Below are 17,187 nucleotides of genomic sequence, written 5' to 3'. Positions count from 1 at the left end.
TCTGCTTTTATACATTTATATAATATATACTATAATATGATATAATACAATGTATAAGTCTGGTGAGTGTGGCGGCACACACCTGTAATCATAGCACTTAGAGGTGAAGGCGTGAAGCCCACGACAATCCTCAGCTACACGTCAACTCTGAGGCCAACCAAGGCTAGACAAGGCCCTGTCTCAAAAAATAGCACACACACACACACACACACACGTACAGACACGTATGTACACACACATGCACATGTGCGTGCAAACACACAGACTTACAGGCACACATATAAACTCTTTCTCCTTTCTCTCCTTCACGCACATGCACACACACGCATGAACGCATGCATGAGCACACACATGTGCACGCAAGCACACAGACTTATAGGCACACATATAAACTCTCTCTCCCTCTCTCTTTATGTTTTGCACACGCGCTTACACACACACACACACACACACACACACACACACACACATATATAGTTTCAAACAATGGATGAAATCAAAGCAGTGTATCCATTATGGTGGGGATACTATCATCTCCTGCCTATTTTCCATTTACTATGAACTCGACAGGGCAAATTTGACCACCAGGTCCAAAGGCCACATCCATCGTACTCAGGCTGGCCACGGAGCACAGACATCCGAAAGTAGTCACTTTGTAGAGTGATCTTCATTGCAGCCTCAACTATGCACATAAGTAAACAACATTTCTTAAGAGTAGGCTGTATTATGTTTGGTGGTCCTGTTTCTAGTTCAAAGTATAAGGTCTTCTTTAGTGGCCTGGGGTATGTGGAATGCTGGCCAGAGAAACGTGTAAACTTTGCAATGGCTGTAACTTGAAAATCACCCAGACATTAAAATTCTGATCTAATCTGTGTATTTTGGTTTTCTGCTTTCAGGCCATACGCAACAGTTAATCAAAGTCCCTCTCTGACCTCGTGTCCCTCTCCCTCCCTGAGTTCAGGTCTCAAAGTCACTTCAGTCGCCTTCCCTTGGTGCCATTTACGTCCTCCGACTCCCCGCTGCCTCACCTTCCCTCTCTATGAGGATATTGAACCCATCGAAGGCTGTCGGCGGTTTGGGCGGTAACCAGCTCAGCGTCATCTGCACCGGGAAGGCAGAGAAAGGGTCAGATGCGGGCTTCTCTGTCGGGCCGAGTGTGGTGTCGCTGTCATAGTCCACGGGCAGCACGCTGACAAAGTCCTCCTCGTTCTCAGGGGTCGCAGACGCGCTGTCCCACCAGTAGGGCTGAGATGTGCTTTCATAGTCCGTGCCGTTCAGGTCAGGCCAACCGGAAGACACATTGCTGGGGGCAGTCTCCGGAGTCTCTTCCGGGAAATGGAAGAGTCTGTCCCTTCCGATTGTATCCTGCCCTTTGAGGAATGAGTCATCGGGGAAGCTCCCACTTGGCTCTTCCCAGTTCTTGTTCAAGTTGACAAAGCGAACGGAGATATTTCGCGGAGGATATGGAGCTGTGGAAGAGAGTTTTCATTTTCAAGCAGCTTTGTAACTGTGAACTGAATATTCATTTACTCTTGAGTCCAACATGCAGACTTATCAAGTACAGTTTAACTTTGCTTCTAATATATAGGAAAAAAATTGAAAACTTTTATGGTGTGTGTGTGTGTGTGTGTGTGTGTGTGTGTGTGTACCCACACGCCACATATAGAGATCAGAGGATAATTTCAAAAAGCTGGATCTGTCCTTCTTTCATGTGGGTCCAGGAGATTGACCTCAGATGACTAGGCTGCGTTTCTGGACAGCCACAAAGAAAGTGTTATGAACAAGTGTTTTGTGGTTTTTTAAAGCAAATTGTATATAAACTTCTAACATTTTGTACAGTATATATATATATTATAGTTCTATCTATCTATATATATGTATATAGAATATGTATATAGTTCTATCTCTCAGCATCTCGCTAGTCATGTTGCAATTGTATTAACTTGTGAGACTGTACATGTTGATGTAGTAATTGGACTTCTTCCTCAAGCAGAGTTATGCAAAACAACCTGACTTTAAGAAAACATGTGTCTCTGTCCCTGGGTATCTTATATGATTTGCTTTTAGCCATCAGAATACACATTCCCATCTCGGAAATGAACCATATGAGCACACAGGAACTATAGGTTATGGAAACATGTTTGCTCTACAGATAGCAAGTCATAAAGACAACTGGTACATGCTCTGCCCGCAACAGTTTCTAACCACCTATCAAATGGCCCCTGCAATGCCCTCTCCATGGACATCTGGGCGAAGATTCATCCCCCTCCTTCATAGCTCTGCTGTGCCACTGATCTCATTCTGCCCTACTGCCCTTTGTGTCAGATGACACCCTTTCCGAGGACAGATTGCCTGTCTCATTGGTCTCTATGTTTTTTTTTTTTTTTTTATCTTTCTTAGAATTAGGACCACGTCCAGATGAAAAAGAGCGGTCATCGATGTGTCTTTATCGGAACAGAATATGAAAAGTGCAATTGGCCGGTGTCAGTTTAAGAGGAATTACTTGTTAAGATCTGTCTGTCTTGATAAAATGAACTGGGAATCCTGACACAGAATTTCAGACAGAAAGTGGCCTGGGTGGTCTGTCCTGATGTATCCCATTCCCATGAGAATGAGCTCTCCAGCATTACTGAACACACCAGGTACTCTCAATACTGGTTAAACGATGATACTTGGTAGTATGTGTGTAGTTTATGCATCTATTCCTCTAGCCATCAATTCATACTATAGTTTTTCTGCAGTATGTTTAGTGGCTGGAGAATTTCATACAGGTGTGCAGAGTATTTTGATTATATCCACCCCCACTCCTTGTCTCCAAGTCTTCTCACGGTCCATAAGGGTTTTTCTTATTTACCGATGCTACTAAGGTCAGTACCGAAAGTTTTAGGCATGCCTGAGTCCTAATATTTTCTTTCATTAGTCAATTATCTGTACTAGGATGTTTGCCATCTGCTTTTATTCAACGTGGACACTGGTCAAGGTTATAGAGTAAGCAAAACCTACCAGATCCAGTTAAGTAACTTGGTTATAACTTTTAAGACTATCATCTGTAATTTTATTTGGAAACATAAAAACTAAGCTTTCATTGATTTACTTTAGATTTTTTTCTTGAGTATTTTGCTTAGATATCTTTAATATGGATACAAATTTTCTTTGTTATACAAAATAAGTTCTTTCTTAGCGTTGTGACAAAATATTTCTTAGATATATTATGAATTTTTTCCCTTAAAAACATTAAAAATAAACACACAGCAGCACCCATTTTCCTGAGCTATTTTCTCATGAGGTTCGGTTCCTCTGACGACTTACCTGTTCTGTGTTGCTTGGGTTCGTGGCCCACGCCGCTGTACTCTACCAGAGTACTTTTGTTAAACGTTGCCTCAGATACCAACTGAAAGGTTATGTTGCTGTAGCATATTCCTGGTAGCCAGTGGTTAAATACTGTTTTCCCCTTAAAGAAGTCTGCGAAGGGAAAGACCAGTTACTTTAAAATCAGGAGCTCTGTAATGTCACAAAGTTGGAGAAAATCCCAGTTAAATTTAAATATCCACAAAATGACTTTTCCCTCAATGCCTGGCACAGTCAGTAAAAATGAACTGGGAGTTTGAGATGAAAAAACTGAGCCAGTGCCCCAATCCTGAAAAGTCTTTGTTTTCAAACTGTCAGCATTCCTAATACGATTTGACAAAACTAAAATTAATTTTTTTTATCTTCTGAATGTTCTGTGTATACAGGAATTATGGAGATTAAGTTTATATTAGCTCTCTATTAATAGGAAAAATAAGTGAGCTAGCACTTTATGGCAAAAGAAACAGCAAGTGTACAGGAAGGTTTTTCTCCTGTAGAAAGCATCTTATGTAGAACGTTCACTGGTTTACCTGAAGAGTGGTCACACAGGAACCCAAAATACCACCTTTTGCTTTTGAGAATAATCTTGGACCCTCCAATGGAAGTGGGAGAAAGCTGCCCACTTGCTAGGAAGGCAAGAGCTGCCCCTCCCAGAAGGAAGTGCTGTGGGTGTGGTTGTCTCTAAACCGTCTTGACTTTGTGTCCTGGAGCAGACATACTGCATTTGGCAAGAATAACACAATTCAAGCCAAAGTGAGAATTTCTCATTTTGTATTTGTGACTTCCAGTTCTCAGCAAAAGACTTTGTATTTATGACTTCCAATTCTCAGCAAATGAGCTGGATATGCTAAGACCCCTCACAACAAGGTTTTTCTTGAATCAATAACTTTTTCTTAATGGCTCATTTGTCAGTCAAGTAGTGAATTACACAGACTCCTTAGAGTAAGCAAGATCTCTAGAAAAAGTCTGCAGGAAGTTAATAGCCATCGTTTCTCCAGCCTCCTCTTGCCTCTTACCTTTGTAGAGCATCGTCCTGAAGTCCCTCCCTTCCCAGTAGCTGATGTTTACTCTGCTGAACACGTTGTATTTTTCTGGATAGTGAATTTCAAACAGTACTCGTGTTTCAGGAGAAGGTTTGTAGTCGTATATGGAGACACTGGTTACAGGCAAAGGTTCTGCAGGGGGAAAGAGAGGTGACAGAGAGAGGGGTGGAGCCGTCATCAGTCCGTGAGTGCACTGTTGCTCTAATGCAATCTCACTCACACTTTTGCAATTGCCCTTCCTCCAAGAAGACCTCCTCTGAGCCCTAGCAGTAATTAACAATGCACGCTTTGGATGATCTTTTCTGCTTTTCAAACAGCTCTCAAACTCCTCGGCTTTCAGTTTCTCACTTGTAACAGCTTTGAAGGTTAGGAAGTACAAATATCAATGTCTCAATTCACTAGACAAACATGATACAAACCCGGAGTTTATAATGCTTGTCATATGCAATTTAATAGGTTTTGTGGCAGCATCTGTCTGTATTATCAAATTCTTTGTTCATTGTCCTTGTGCCAACAAAATTAGATATCAGTAATAGACAGGTAACAAAAAGTAATTTTGGCTGTAGGCAATGATAAATATTTATGGGGTCATTTAATTCTTTGTGTGAATTTTGCAATTTTTCTGTTATGAATAGAGTGCAAACCACTCAGTGTTATGCATATGATCATTTATATCATGTATATTAAGCCTCTCTCTCTACAGAAGCTCAAGGTTTTGATTTATCATGAAACATTAGAAGTACACGCTCTAAAAAGCCCATGATTGTTTTTCATATGTCCTATGCACCCCATTCTTACATAAACAGTTTCTCTACCCTTCCAAAAAAGTGAAGTAGATATGTTTTATTTGAATAATTTTGTAATAAAATATTACAAGGGCTAACGAGGTGTCTGAGTGCATACTGGACCTGATTTCGATTCCAAGTACCCAGGGAAGTAGACAGAGTTCCCACCCCTAACAAGAAGCTACTTGCAAATGATACTTGCTGGCAAAAGGGAACTCAGTTTTCTCCAATGATGTATAACTGGGTGTATCATTCATACTTAGGCAGGCCCCATACAAAGAAATAATTGGCCAACTGGATAGGAAAAGATCTTCACCAACCCCACATCAGACAGAGGACTGATCCCAAAATACATAAAGAACTCAAGAAATTAGACATCAAAATTTCAAATGATTCAATTAAAAACTGGGGTACAGAACTAAACAGAATTCCCAAAAGAAAAATCTTAAATGGCCAAAAGACACCTAAGGAAATGATCAACATCCTTAGCCATCAGGGAATACAAATCAAAACAACTCTGAGATACCATCTTACACCTGACAGAATGGTTACCACACCCACTTCCCAGTGCCATCAGGCTCTGTTGCTGTGTCTAGTTGGTGAAAATCTGAAAGGTCTGCATGTGGTTACCTGACAGGACATGAACAAAGGGCAAGAAGCCCAGGCAGCCCATGCTTGATAGTAACAGCAGACACTAGAGGCACATCTGCTTGAGATAGCCTCGCTTTGCCTGATTAAATATAAGGAATGGTCCAGCTATTGGTCAGAGAGACCTAAGTATTCATCCCTCCTGGTGCACTTCTTTTGAGGAAGAAAGAAGCTATGATAATCTGTCCTTTCTGATGGCAGATGTGGGGGGAAAGACTGATCCTAAATCCTAGGCCCAAGCTCCTGCTTCATGTCTAGAAGATGATTAGAGAGTGGACCTGTGTGTATCTAAATGGATCCCTGAGGTATATTGGCCAGTCACCCAGGACAGAGGAGTGATGGCCACCATTCACACCACTACCTTCGTTCATGTCTGCACCAATTTCTCCTTAGAACATTTTAATGGCTGAGTGAGTTCTCGCCTCTTATCTCGCTTTCATTTTTGTTTCTTCTCAACACATATAAGTCCAGAAGCCACTTGATTCTCTCACGTAAATCAGTATCCCTGTCACAAACTAGCCACCCTTACCTTAGTGACATTTCTTTACTCAATCAGTTTCAATTTTCCTTTGTTCCTGATGTTTGGTAGTTCTTTATGTAATGCCACTGGTAATGCTTTTATATGTTCGTCACATGTTATGTCTTAAATATTCACTTGATTTTTATATTATTAGTCAGAGTGAGAAAGACACATAATTTTATAAATTACAAGAATATGTGCATTTTAAACAGTACCTAGTAGGCACTATTATTCTATGGGGTAACAATAGATTAGTCTGGCCAACAACAGCCTCCTGAGCTAAATCTGAACTGCAAGTTGCTTTTGTATGTCTCAGGAGACAGTAGTGGGGTTTTCATTTTTAAGAGGTTAATGGGAATCAGAGAAATAGTAACTCGTGACACATGAAAATGTTTTGAAGTTTGGGTTTTGGTTTCTATAAAGTAATGGAAGAGCAGTGCTCTGCTACCTCATGTACATACTATTTGTGACGATAGCAAAGTTGAAGAGCTACAATACAGAGTGTGTGGCCTGTAGTGTTTCATGTCTGTTATTTGGGGCTTTGTAGAAAGGGGTTGTCCACCAGAGTGGGTGACAGATCTGAAATGGACTTAGAGGGAATGCACTTCTGCTCCATGGATAACTTCCAGAAGACTTTGACAGTGTGCTCAGTCTCTGAAACACGACTCTACATAGTGGCTTGGTAATTTGTCCATTGTCTAGGCAAGACTTGATATCTTTCAGCCTGGGGTTTCTGCTGTGCGAGAGCTTTCCCCGGGGAAATCACTGCCTGCCGTTTCTTTGATCTGTCTTCATTTTTTATCATGTAAAGTCTCAACTCACTTGCAGGCCACTTAAAATCTCTCTGTATATTTCTGGCCATCTTTTCTGAATTATTTTGGAGAACTGGTCAGCAAGAGCTGCTGAACAATCTTGCCAGGCCTGGTTAAAGGTATTTTTATGTATCACTATTTTTTTCTGGTACCCTGGCCATGACAGAGAATATGCTCAATAAATATAATTAAATAAATTGATTATTTATATTCATAATAGGGTTTAGATGACTAATAAACCCATGGGTTGCTTCCACGTGTCTTCTGTAACCTTGACAATTACCATTTCTAAGTCTTTCCTGACACAGAAACCAATTGCATGGTGTAGCAGTTTCCCAGTTCTCAAGTAATTGTTCCCAGGTATTACGTTTTTCTGCTGAGAAACAGCTTCTTTCTCCTGAAATGCTCACACTGTAATAACCATCATCATCAGCTAAATATGAACTGGGTCAGAGCCTATGGCTGCAGGGCTCTTTTGAACTGGTCACATTAGTCCATTATGCCCAATTTATTCTTTGCCTCTCCACTCCATGCCCCCAACTTTCTCTAGACTCAGAGCAACTGTATCAAAAACTCCAGGTGCTGTCCAGAGACTCCTGCTCTGTCATTGCTTGTTTCGTAGAGACAGGCTCCAGCACATGGCTGATGGCTGCAACAAATGCCCTTTTCATCTTCAAGAGCAGTGGAATCTGAGGTAGGACACTTAAGCCTTTAAAACAGGACACTGTGATGCTGGGGAGATGGCTCTGTCGGCTGTGTTTGATCCCTGGAACTCATAATAAGAGCCCAGAGTGGACACTGAGAAGATGGCTCAGTGGGTAAAGGTGCTTAGTGCCAAGCCTGAGGATTCGAATTTAATCCCCACAATTCACATAAAGGCGGAAAAAGAAAATATATTCTTGCATTCCTCTGATCTCCAGATGTGTGGCCTCACATGTGTATCTCCATATAGACACACACACACACCACACACACACACACACACACACACACACACACACACACACACGTACGTACGTACGTAAATGAATGTAAAAAATAAAACACAAAGTCAGAAGTGATAGTACAAACTCGCAGTCCCAATGCTGGTGAGGTAGAGAAGGCTGATCCCTAGAGTTTACTGTCTAACTCGTCTAGTTGAACAGGCAAGCTGCAAGCCAACAACGACCCTGTCTCAAAGTAGAGATGAGTAGTGTTCCTGAGGACAACACTGAAGATAGCTTCTGGTCTTCACAGATACATGTGCAACCACATGTGGGGGTTGATTGTACCTCATTTGTGTGGCAGGAAGATGTGTTGACGTGATTGGTTTAATGAAGAGCTAAATGGCCAATAGCTAGGCAGGGGAGAATGGGTGGGACTTCCAGGGAGAGAGAGGAACTCTGGGAAGAAGAGAGGTGAGGAGACAGTAGCAGGAGGTGGAACAAGTCATAGGTACAGAATAGGAGAGAGGTTAAAGTCACGTAGATTAATAAAATCGGGTTAATTTAATTTATAAAAGCTGGTTGGGAACAAGCCTAAGCTAAATGCCAAACTTTGATAATTATAAGTAATTAGTCTCTGTGTCATTATTTGGGGCTGGTGACAGAAAAGAAAGTCTAACTACACTCTTGGATGTCTATCTTTCCTCCCTTCTTTCTGTTTCTTTTTTTTTCTTTTTAAGAGATAGGGTCTCACGTAGCCTAGGTTAGCCTTGAATTTGATATATAGCAGAGGTTGATGCCGAAATCCTTATCCTCCTGCCCCACTGTCTCAAGTGTTGGGATACAGGAATTACGGGCGTGACTAACCACAGTCTTCAAATTCCTTTAATAACTGTCAGCTGAAGGGCTACAGCTTCCAACTTTACTTCTTTGGAGTAGCTCTGTACTTGCTGGTAAATGTAGCAGAACAGGGTCTGTGTTTCTATGTCCCCATTTGCACAATACTTTAGTAGCTGCTCCCCGACACTCTCTTACATGCTGAACTACTCTGAGCTAAGATAAAGGAACAACTACTAAGTCTCAGGCCAGGCGTGAAGCGATGAAGCTGTGCAAAGCAGGATGTTGACTTCAAAGAGTTGGGTTGTAATTATGACCCACCCACCACTCTGGCCTGAGTATCAGCCAGATTCATCTTTTCCTGGAACTTAAGACGGGATTTTACAGGTGAGATTTCATTTTAATTGAATTAATTTCCAGCTCTTTCCTTTGGCTCCATTAGTCTAGCAGGTCTTGGGTCTCTGCCATTGTTAATTTTCAGAATTTAATAATGACCCTGGGATTCTGCCAATGAGACTTTAATTAATTTTTGACACTCAGGTTGAAAATACTTCTCCTCGCTTGTTTCTGAGTCCATTCTCTGATTGCTTCTCTTTTTTTTTGTATCCTAACGGACACTGTTGGACTGTCCTTTCCCTTAATCATGTCCACAGCGGTCACGTATAACTGACAGATTAATGATGGCAACCATGAAAGCCCGCCCTGAAGCACATGAGCAAAGGGGACTTTGATGTCATGTTCCATTGTCTCACAGAGACAGCTCTTCCCTGTACTCTGTAACATAGGTAACATATGTAACCTTATAGAGAACATGGTAACATATGTAACCTTATGGCGTGATGCTAAAGTCAGAGAACATGGTTAAAGTCACCTGCAGTTAAAGCCATTGCTCAAAACTTTCCAGTGGCAGCACCAACTCTCTATTGCACTTTATGTTTCTGTATTTTGCTTGGGCAATGGAAGCCAACGCTGTATTTAAGATGAGATGAGGAATGGTAGCCGTTGTCTGTGTGAAACTCTAATTCCAGCATTTGGAAGGCTGAATCTGAAGAACTGGGAGGTTGAAGCCAGCCAAAGTTATATAACAAGACTCTGTTTAATAACAAAGAACAAGCAAACAGCCATGTTTTTATGCCCTGAGCTGAGAATGTCCAGTTAAGGTCAAGTCAGCTGGCTATGAAGACAAACTCACTGTCTCAAGAATCAGTTGCTTCATATAGGAAGATGTGTTCTGGGACTAAACACAACAATCTAAGCTCATGCATTTAAGGTATGTGGGAGAAATTTGTGTGGTCAAGTCATTAACCTGAAATTATCATTCAGTCTCAAAGTATATTGTCAACGAAGTTTGCATTTTTTGATATAAAACAGATTTTTAAGTGCTAGTAAATATGATCAAGCTTGGGTAAGGGGCTATTTTCTTAATTTCAGTGAGAGTGTTGAGTTATGTCATTAGACCTCAAGCTGAACTGTCCTGCCATTCTGGTAGACTCTGTTTCTGCCATAGGAGACACACTCACGAGGACACACTTGGAGGAGCACAGAGAATGACGTCACAGGGTGCTTACTTGTCAACACAGTGATTGATCTGGAGGGTTTGGTGACCACGTTCCCGTTGACCACCACCAAAGTGATGATGTAATAAAGACCATGATAAGTGGCCTTAAAGACCACAGGAGGAGGCAGTGTGCTGTTGAACGGCTCAAATTCGAAGAAATAGTTTTTGGACTCGCCAGCGACCCTCACAACATACACAGATGCTGGGCTGACGACATCGGAAGCTTCTAAAGACACAACGATGTTGTTGTCATCTTGAACAGTCACGTGGAACGTTGCAACAATCTGTTCAAGAGAAAGACAAGAGGTAGAAGTCAGAGTCAGGTGATGGACCATAAAATTATACCAAGGTGATTTTCCTAAAGCAAAAACACTCATGGTGAATATAGTTACCTGTGGTAGCTCTGTATATTTCAGTCACACAACAAAAGTCAGTTTTCCCATCTCATAAAAAATGATCTGAGTTTTGCTAAGAACATTTGATATTCCATTGAAAATTCCTCTTGAGCTCATTACAGGTGTGGAGTATTTCGTGGGAAAAGCATACTATACACATCAAATGTGCAAGCACATGACAAATGAAGTCACTGTCAAAGTTAATTTCCAGTGAAGCTCTGTGTTCTGAGAAGTGGGAGAAGTGTTTGAGCAAACACTATTTTAGAGGAAGTCTTTTCAAGGTAATTATTTCCTCTCTTTTTCTCACCTGTCAGTTCTGAAAGTGGGGAAGATGTCAGGACAGAATCCTGGGAAGGTAATTCTCTTTGTTACAAATTAGCCAGCCCTTAAGCAAAGAAGACATGGAATCTCTAGCCTTTTGGATCCTTGGTCCTTGTGCACAGTGAGCACAACCCTTGGGCAGTGATGCTCGTGCTCATCTGAAGGACAGGACAGTGCACAGCTGACCTTCCCCTTGGAGTGAGGCCAACAGAAGCGTTCAGTCTTCTGTGCCCTGAGTCTACTCCCTGCTGCTAAGTGCTGCTGTCCCTAACCAGACAACTGTTCGAACAGCTGCATTTGCTCAGCCTATCTTTTCCTTGCTGAGAAGGAGAACCTGAAACATCTCCCTTAGTGGCCTGAAACAACAGGGAGGTGTGCTGTAGACGGGGAAGGCTCAGCTATGAGGAAAGAAAACAAGGATTCAAACACAGAGCAGCCTCAGAACAAGATCACTTTTGGTGATCTCCATGACTCTGTTCATGAAATGCCGAGTGAATTGGACACTTGGGTGATAGCAAAACCTTTAAATTAGCTACAATTATTGAGAAAAACATTTAGATTTTAGCTTATTGAAATCATTGACAAAATGTGCTACCCTATCCATAATAGTTTTTATTTAAGTGTATTTCATGGCTTATTTGGAATCTAAGAATATTTGTATCTTGGTCACCTAAAAGAGTCTTATTAGTTATCACTATTTTCCACAGATCATACATACATGGATTTACAGTGGGTATTTGGCTCAACAGCTGTAAGTTACATTTGGGGAAAAGAAAAATAAAATTCACTCATTTAATTTTTTATATTTCACTTCTTCCTTACACAAATAAAGTTTTTAGCACATAATAGCAATGACAATGTCCTGGTAACCAAAATCCAGAACTGAGCCAAGCATTGAATAGTTGTCAAATCTGTCTTCTGTGTCTCATTGATTATAGAAGTTGGTTCACGTACTCAGAAAACATTAAGTTTACAAACCTCAAAGTCATAATTATAAAGAATTTTTTGCACCATGTCTCAGCCAGCCGGTAGCCAGGGTGGCTGCAGCGATAAGGACGGGAAGCCAGAGGCGCAGTCTGTGTTTGAATAGATGTCTAATGTGTCACCATGCTTTACAGACAGTGGCATCTTCCAGAAAAGGGAGTAATCTTCCAAATGCTAATGGCAGCTTTGGCGATGATTGTATCAGCTATGAAAATAAGTCTTGGCCCGTGCACTGTGCGGTTGCCAAAAATAAGTCAGAGTGGCTAATGAGATTCACTCGCTGGGACTAATGGGGACAGGCAGTGGGCCAAGGGAAAGCTCGGCACTGAGCCTGAAAGGAACCTGGCCTCGGCTGGTGCTTTCTTCCTGGTCCGTTCTACCTCAGATTGTTCTGGGATCTATCTATGCTCAGGAGGAGGGTCTGACTGCGTGCTCCAGGCATGAGTTCTATGCTAAGAGGAAGAAGGAATAGAAGGATCGATCCCTGACTTAAGTCCTGACCGTAAAAATACCTTTAGGAAAAAATTTATGAAGCTGGGCCCACCAGTGTTGCTTTACTCCACTCTAAGATTTTCACCTAAATTTCCTTTATATAACACTTTGAAGAAGATTTTTTTTTTGTTTGACAGTGTCATGCATTCATATGATGAACTTAGTAGTTCTCAGCCCCATCCCCTCCTCGGGACCCTCTCTCTCATTGGCACACTTCTCTGATGGAGGTGGGTCTTGTATCTTATCTGTTGCTTTCATTGGTTAACTAATAAAGAAAACTGCTTGGCCTGATAGGACCGAAAATTAGGTAGGCGGACTAGACAGAACAGAATGCTGGGAGAAAGAAGCGGAGTCAGGCAGTTGCCATGATTCTCCCACCCAACACAGCCACAGGTTAAGATCTTCCCTGGTAAGCCACCTCGTGGGCTACACAGATTATTAGAAATGGGTTAGATCAATATGTAAGAGCTAGACAATAAGAGGCTGGAACTAATAGGCCAGGCGGTCTTCAAAAAAATATAGTTTCCATGTAATTATTTCAGGTATAAAGCTAGCCGTGCGGGCGGCCGGGTGCCAGGAACATAGCCCGCTGCTCCCACAACACTTCTCGGTCATGCCTCCTTCTCTTCGCATGCCTTGGTTTTGTGAAGAGTTGCTGAGGTTAAGTACAACTTCTTGCCAGAGCAGCAGTTGGAGGCTCTTTACTGGAGCAGGGAGAACTCACTAACAGTTACATCATGGAAGAAAGTGACAGCCCTCCCCCAACAACTGTTGATTGTCAGGAATCCATCTCACGAGGTGGGATCTAATGGAGTGAAATGATGGGACCAAGTTTATCTTCTCATGTCTATTGGGATTCGTGGTTCATGAACTAAAGGTCAGCTCCTTGGGGCAGCAACTAGGGCCTGAGGTTTGGCTGTAGAAAGAACTGGTAAATCAGGAGCCTGTGATTGGCCCATAGCTATTCCTGAGAGGAGCTCCTGGAGTCAGGGTGAGAAGCACTACTGAAAAGGCTCTGGGGTATAGGATGAGGAAAGAGATTGACCAGAGACCAATAAGGTCCTGGTTAGCAGTTCACTGTCCCAAATAAAAACAATAATAATGGCTACTATTTGATAAGCTTTTGTAATAAGCATTTTTATATATGATTTCTCTTTTACTCCTTAAAGCAGTTATCAGAGATAAGTATTATTATCTCCAGTTAATACAGTGAGATAAAATAATTTATTTACATCCATCGCCCAGGCTTGGTGTCAGACAGTCTGTGTTTATATTCCTGCTTGGCAATTTACTACCTATGAGTGATCAGAAACATCTGAGGATCTCTGAACTTCATTTTGTGATGCCTAGAATAAAGAAATATCACTCATGAATTGTGTGCATGTGGAGAGACTTCTGCAGTATCCAAGCACAATTCAGAATGATAAAAAGTTCCATCACTCACTGTGTACTATTAAGAAACATAAATGACATTTTCTTATCAAGCTGTGCATGGAGGAATGAAATGGCAGTTTACTGTACTGAACAACATAGAGACTATTTCCTGACATTATGGAGATATGACACTTCCAAGGAAGAACTCAAATTTGGCATTTTTGAACAAAACGGAGAGCACTGTGTTGAGAGACGTGCCTGCCAAGATTTTACATGACATGGAGGGACATCATAATAGCCACGTAGCCAATTCTGCATTTCGTAAAGATTTCAGATGCATTCTCTCATTGAGTCATCAAAACACCCAATGATGTTGTTAACTCACAGGTGAAGTCACTGAGGATCAGAGAAAATATGTAGATTTCTCAAGGCAACTCTTACCGTGTGAAGGAATGGACACCATCCTAGTTAGCTTAGCAGTCAACTCGGCTCTGCATAGAGTCGCTTGAGAAGGGGGCTCAGTTGAGTGGTTTCCCAGATTGGACTGAACTATGGAAGAGTGTCCTGATTGTTAATTGATGTTGGAAAGCCACCCCAGCGTGGGCAGCACCTGTCTCCAGACAGGCGGGTCTAGCTGTATAAGGAGGTTTCTTGCATGGTGTCTGCTTGGGTTCTTGCCCTGATGTCCTCCCCCACGGTGGACTGAGAACTTGAAGAGGAAGTGGAAATAAACCCTTTTTTCCACTGAGTCACTTCTGGCTGGAGTGTTTTATTGCAACAACAGATTGAAACTAGAAGATGGACTCAAGGAAATTCTGTGACTTTTTGTTATGCCACTGTCCCCATACTGTAAGACATGAAGAAAGAATGACTTCCCAAATGCTGCCTTCCATATCTGTGTGCAGTTGATGGGGAACTTTCTCCTCACAGACCATTGTTGAGCCCTCAATATTAGACCTGGTAGATGATTGGAAAGTGTGGTAGAAAAAAAATGTAAAGATTAACTGACTTGAATTCAAATTCCACTTCACACCTATGTCTCATTTTAATTCTTTCCAGGTGTGTCCAAGCTAGGGATGGTTATGAATTCAGCTTAACACATTTGTAGATGACAATGTCATATTACCATGTCAAAAGGTTGGACATCCTTTTGGCCTTCGTTGCCTCAGCTAAGTGACAGAGATACTAAAACCTGATGTGAGGACATATATATATATATATATATATATATATATATATATGTGTGTGTGTGTGTGTGTGTGTGTGTGTGTGTGTGTGTGTGTGTGCACATGCATGCCACAGCTTTGGGGGTCACAGAATGACTGGCAGGAATCAGTTCTCTCTTTCCACCTTGTGGCTCAGAGGGATTGAACTCAGGTTGGCAGGCTTGGTGGCAGGTACCTTTACCCTAAAGCCACTAGTATATTTCTGATCTATTTCCTCATTGATTCTCTTTAGACTATGTCAATTTTAGAAGCTGTGTCTCTCCTATAGGACACAGAGTCTAAGAATAACAGGTGGACCAGTAGTCCTAACTTCCAGGCCGTTTGCTCACTCCTTAGTGTTATGCTTCTGTGATGAACAGTAGAAGCCAGCATTTCTCTCTCTCTTAGTGCTGTGACAGTCTGAGCTCACCTGTTTGAGTGAGGTAACCATGGAAACAGTGTTAATACTAATGGTGCTGAGAAATCCAGAAACCTAAAATCTATGCTTAGCTGATGATGATAGGTAAGGAGATGGGTTTTGAAGCCAGAGACCCACAAATTCCATACAATCTTAGCAGGCAAACAACTGGGCACATTCTAGACACCTGTGACTTTCTTCTGTCTTTATGTGCTATGAGAACTAGATGATGCTGGTTGCTTAATTTTGCCCCTTTGGAGTAAAATTTAAAAATGGCTTCCCGTTGCGAGGATGCTTGGGAAATGCTGCTGCTTCACTGGCTGGCAGATCCCGTTAGAGACAGCCGTGCAGAGCTCTTATTTTGGAATGCCTGAGTGAAAATTTCCTCACAGCCATCAAGTATCTTTCCAACAGTGAGAGCAGTTAACTAAATCCTGAAGATAGTTAACAAAGAGCCCAGCCTACTGCCCGAGATCACCACATGCTCGCTTAGGTAAGGCCCTGGTGAAATTGCGTAGTTCTGACCTTTAATGACACTTTCTTTGAAGTTGCTTAGGTTGGCAGCACCATGTGAGACCTTTAAAGAAAACAGTCTCATGTATCCATAGCCACTAGGGCCCTATATGCATGGGGGAAAGCCCCGAAGTTAGGGACATGGAACACAGCACTTCACTGGCTTTGCTCAGGGTTTTCTTTCAGACAGTAATGGTCTCAGTCTGTAGAATTAATGCTAAGGCAAAAGAAATACCTCCGGGTTGTGAAGTAGGAACTGGCCAGCTCCCATTCTAAAACAAAAGCAAAAGTTTTTCTACATTGCCCAATGATTCCAGAATGCCTATTGGGGAAACAACTGCTTGGTAAAGAAGGGAACAGGTAAAGAGTGTCTGAAGACAAGGATCAGGGCAAACGAACAAAACTGTGAACAGCTAAACTGGTATTCTACTTACAAACACGAATGGCTTTATTCCAAATAGTACAGGAAGAAATGAGAGACAAAGAGATAAGGAGACCAGTGAGAAAGGAGCCAGGAAGATGGTGAGATCCTGGGAAGTGGAAGAGGCAGGCAGCCAATGGAAACACAGATGGAGAGGGAGCCAAGGGTATTGTAAAGCTGGGAATGGCTAATGTTGTGTTTGAAGATAGCATTTTAATCAGCAAATGTTTTCCCTCTCCTGGGCTCCCAGTCTTCAGGAAGGTCTGTGGCACTCACGGCGCCTCGGTGTGCCTGGAAAACTTCTGGCACTCCTTAAGAAGGCTGTTTTACCTCAGCGTGGTAGGGTGTAGAAACGGTCTCTGAAAGTTGGCACCTGATGGGAAAGGAATCGGTGAGAATGAGCATATCTACTAACTTAGCAAAATATTTCGTGGGGGATTTGAAATTTTATCTGAGGGGAGTGGCTTGAAAGCCCACTCTTTCAGGTGTGTGTGAGAAGGAAGACATTCCTGACTCCAGCATGGAGTCCTGAGTGAGGAGAAGCAGAGGAGAAGCAGAGATGAGGGGGGTGGAAATGATGAAATGGCTTA

The 17,187-nt window shown here is 42.0% G+C and overlaps 1 protein-coding gene across 2 annotated transcripts in view; it reads right to left on the bottom strand.

Moving 5' to 3' along the window:
- The window catches only part of Ptpro (protein tyrosine phosphatase, receptor type O), a 204,392-nt gene that overhangs the window by 87,569 nt on the left and 99,636 nt on the right, over nt 1–17,187 (bottom strand). For both annotated transcript variants that reach the window (XM_026787925.1, XM_026787926.1), the window contains exons 2-5: nt 10,485–10,758; nt 4,365–4,523; nt 3,310–3,462; nt 1,029–1,469 (exon numbers count right to left, since the gene is read on the bottom strand). In XM_026787925.1, the coding sequence (XP_026643726.1) occupies nt 1,029–1,469; nt 3,310–3,462; nt 4,365–4,523; nt 10,485–10,758 (1,027 nt within the window). The remainder of the gene's footprint in view (nt 1–1,028; nt 1,470–3,309; nt 3,463–4,364; nt 4,524–10,484; nt 10,759–17,187) is intronic.

This window comes from Microtus ochrogaster (genome assembly GCF_000317375.1).
Source record: "Microtus ochrogaster isolate Prairie Vole_2 chromosome 14 unlocalized genomic scaffold, MicOch1.0 chr14_random_2, whole genome shotgun sequence".
In the NCBI taxonomy this organism is placed as follows: domain Eukaryota; kingdom Metazoa; phylum Chordata; class Mammalia; order Rodentia; family Cricetidae; genus Microtus; species Microtus ochrogaster.
Note: the sequence above shows the minus strand (reverse complement) of the source record. Positions and strands in the feature narration are given on the sequence as shown.